This window comes from Poecilia reticulata, linkage group LG10 (assembly GCF_000633615.1).
Source record: "Poecilia reticulata strain Guanapo linkage group LG10, Guppy_female_1.0+MT, whole genome shotgun sequence".
Classification (NCBI taxonomy): Eukaryota; Metazoa; Chordata; class Actinopteri; order Cyprinodontiformes; family Poeciliidae; genus Poecilia; species Poecilia reticulata.
This window is the reverse complement of record NC_024340.1, coordinates 7,614,369-7,616,684: the sequence shown is the minus strand read 5'-3', so window position 1 is coordinate 7,616,684 and position 2,316 is coordinate 7,614,369. Positions and strand designations below refer to the sequence as shown.

General features: G+C 37.5%; 1 protein-coding gene across 1 annotated transcript in view; it reads left to right on the top strand.

The window, feature by feature from the left end:
• Positions 1-931: 931 nt before the first annotated feature.
• Positions 932-2,316, top strand: part of ids (iduronate 2-sulfatase) — a 29,146-nt gene continuing 27,761 nt past the window's right edge. Inside the window, exon 1 of the mRNA XM_008419866.2 lies at positions 932-1,101. Coding sequence (XP_008418088.2) covers positions 1,029-1,101 — 73 coding nt within the window. The 5' untranslated portion in view covers positions 932-1,028. The remainder of the gene's footprint in view (positions 1,102-2,316) is intronic.

The following is a 2,316-nucleotide window of genomic DNA, read 5'->3' as shown; positions in this document are numbered from 1 at the left end:
AACAAACTGCAAGTAAAACCACAATAAGAAAAAAAAATACAAACAATTTCATTTTGAAAAAAAAAAACTTTGGTCGTGTTTCAACTGTTAACTGAATATTTTGCTGATGAATGAAATGCATTTGTCTTCATTGTTTAAATTATTTGCTTATTTAAATTTTTTTTTGCAAGAATTCATTTTTAACCAGTACAATAATCATAATTGTTGTGTCATTCAATAAACAAAAGGGCAAGGATACAAACTGAACTTAAAGTTTCGCTCTTATAACGTAAAAAGACAAAAACTTAGAGAATTATTCATAGCCTTTTTCTGTATTCACATACACAATGTATATATTCGCGGACATATACATTGTAGCGATTTTCCACAGAGTGAGACCTCTTTAGGTTGCCTTTTATATACCGTAGTCAAGTTAGACGCAATCAGAAACAAAACAGTCGACTCTGTTGTGTTTGCAGCTTAAAATGTCATTATGAGATAGTTATCCTGTGGGTTTGAATATGAAAGAACAGTTTAAAAGGCAAAACAAAAAACACATGGTAACCCCATCTGAGCCGACGAGAGATAGTAATAAGATTACTACGATAACATTCCTCYTATCATGTTTAAAAAACATTAAAGGTTTTATGTAAGTTAAATGTAATAATATGGAGAGCTATTGTCGTGTCTAATGGAATCTACACCACAGTACGACCGTATTATTTTAATTGTTAAAGTTTTTTTWWAAATAAATTAAGTCCATAAAGACAACTAGTTAATACTACCGTAGTAAACAATACTAATAAACAATACTTTGTCCACGTCAAACCGGAACGTGCAGCTGCCCAATAAAAATGATTGACGGGTACTTTAACTAGTGAAARCCTTCGCTCGTGCCAAAATGAAAAGCTGAATGGACCAATGAACGCGCAGGACCTCGCTGACTCTCATTAACAGGAAGTTATTTAAGCAGCWGGACCGAGTTTGTGTTGTTGTTTCACGGAGCATGTCGAAGGYATCCTACGTGAAGTCCTCTGAGCAGCGCAGAAATGAACCCGGGAGTTTTTACGTGGCTTTTCCTGCTGKTGCTTCGTTTACGGACACTTGCTGCGGCCACAGCAGGTAGATAACTCGATACCAAGAGGAAGTAACTCTAAAATAAGCTTTGTTCTCTTTTACTGAATATTTTGGCAGTCATTTCTGTGATGGTGTTGGCGTTGTTTGTTGTAATTTATTGAGTCGTGAGTCCCAGGGGTGAAAGTAAGGGGGTACTGCGTACCCCTAAAAGATTTAGCGGGGGTACGCAGTACCTGCAAGAGAGAGGAGCGGCTGTCTACTGTAAAACATGAATGGGTTCACTGTGCAGCCGTGAGTTCACCCCACTAATCAGCCGTGACTGATTAGTTTTTCAAGAACAATCTAAAACACGACTTAATGAGTTAATGAATACCTTTTTTTCTCAATTCATATTGTTTCTGAACTCTTCGTGCTTTGCTAGAGCAGTGATGCAACACGACGATCGTGGAAGGTTTGGAGTCGATCTCAGCATTAGGTGACAAACTGAACGCAGCCAGGACGCTGAGAGCAGCACGTCCTCCTCTGACTGGCTTAAAACGTTGGTAACTTTATGAAAGAACAACAACAACAAAAATCAACAAAACATGTTCAAATTAATGACCCAACGAACAATCTCAGTAATTATTGTTTCAACAAGGTGTTGCGCAATTCTGTGCGTTTCGGTTCCATTACCAAAATGACACAGCAGGAGTTTAAAATGAACTAATCAACCACCTCTGTGTTCATGAGAGGCTTATTAATGATCGCAAAATAAATATCAAGCATGCAAATCTAATATCGTAGCGGACTGAATGTTATGCTTTTAGCATAATCTCGGGTCGGCTTGTGGAGAGCAGGAGGTTGCCATGGCAACGGGTGTGCTTAAATGACAGAGAGACAGAGTAAAAAGGTGCGAGTGGTTTAGTGTTGACCACCTGTTCGGGTTGTTTTACCTTTTTTTACCTTTGCTGTGGCGCATCACAGCCGCTGTAGTTTCTGAACATTCAATAAACGAGAAACTTGGACTAATTACCAATTACCTCGTTCTTTGTGAGTATACGTCATTTACAACAAACATCAAACACAGTAAATATGTTTCATTAGGTATTTAACAAACAAATGGCTTCTACCGCGATAATTATGTGAAATTAAATTGTCTAATAGAAAAAAATAGTTTGGTGCTGTCGGGCTCAGATTCTGAGAGGCTTTACCTTTATTAAACAATTTTGATTTTTGCCTCTTTAGTGGAAATATTGATGTTGATGAGACTTTCTCCAAAAT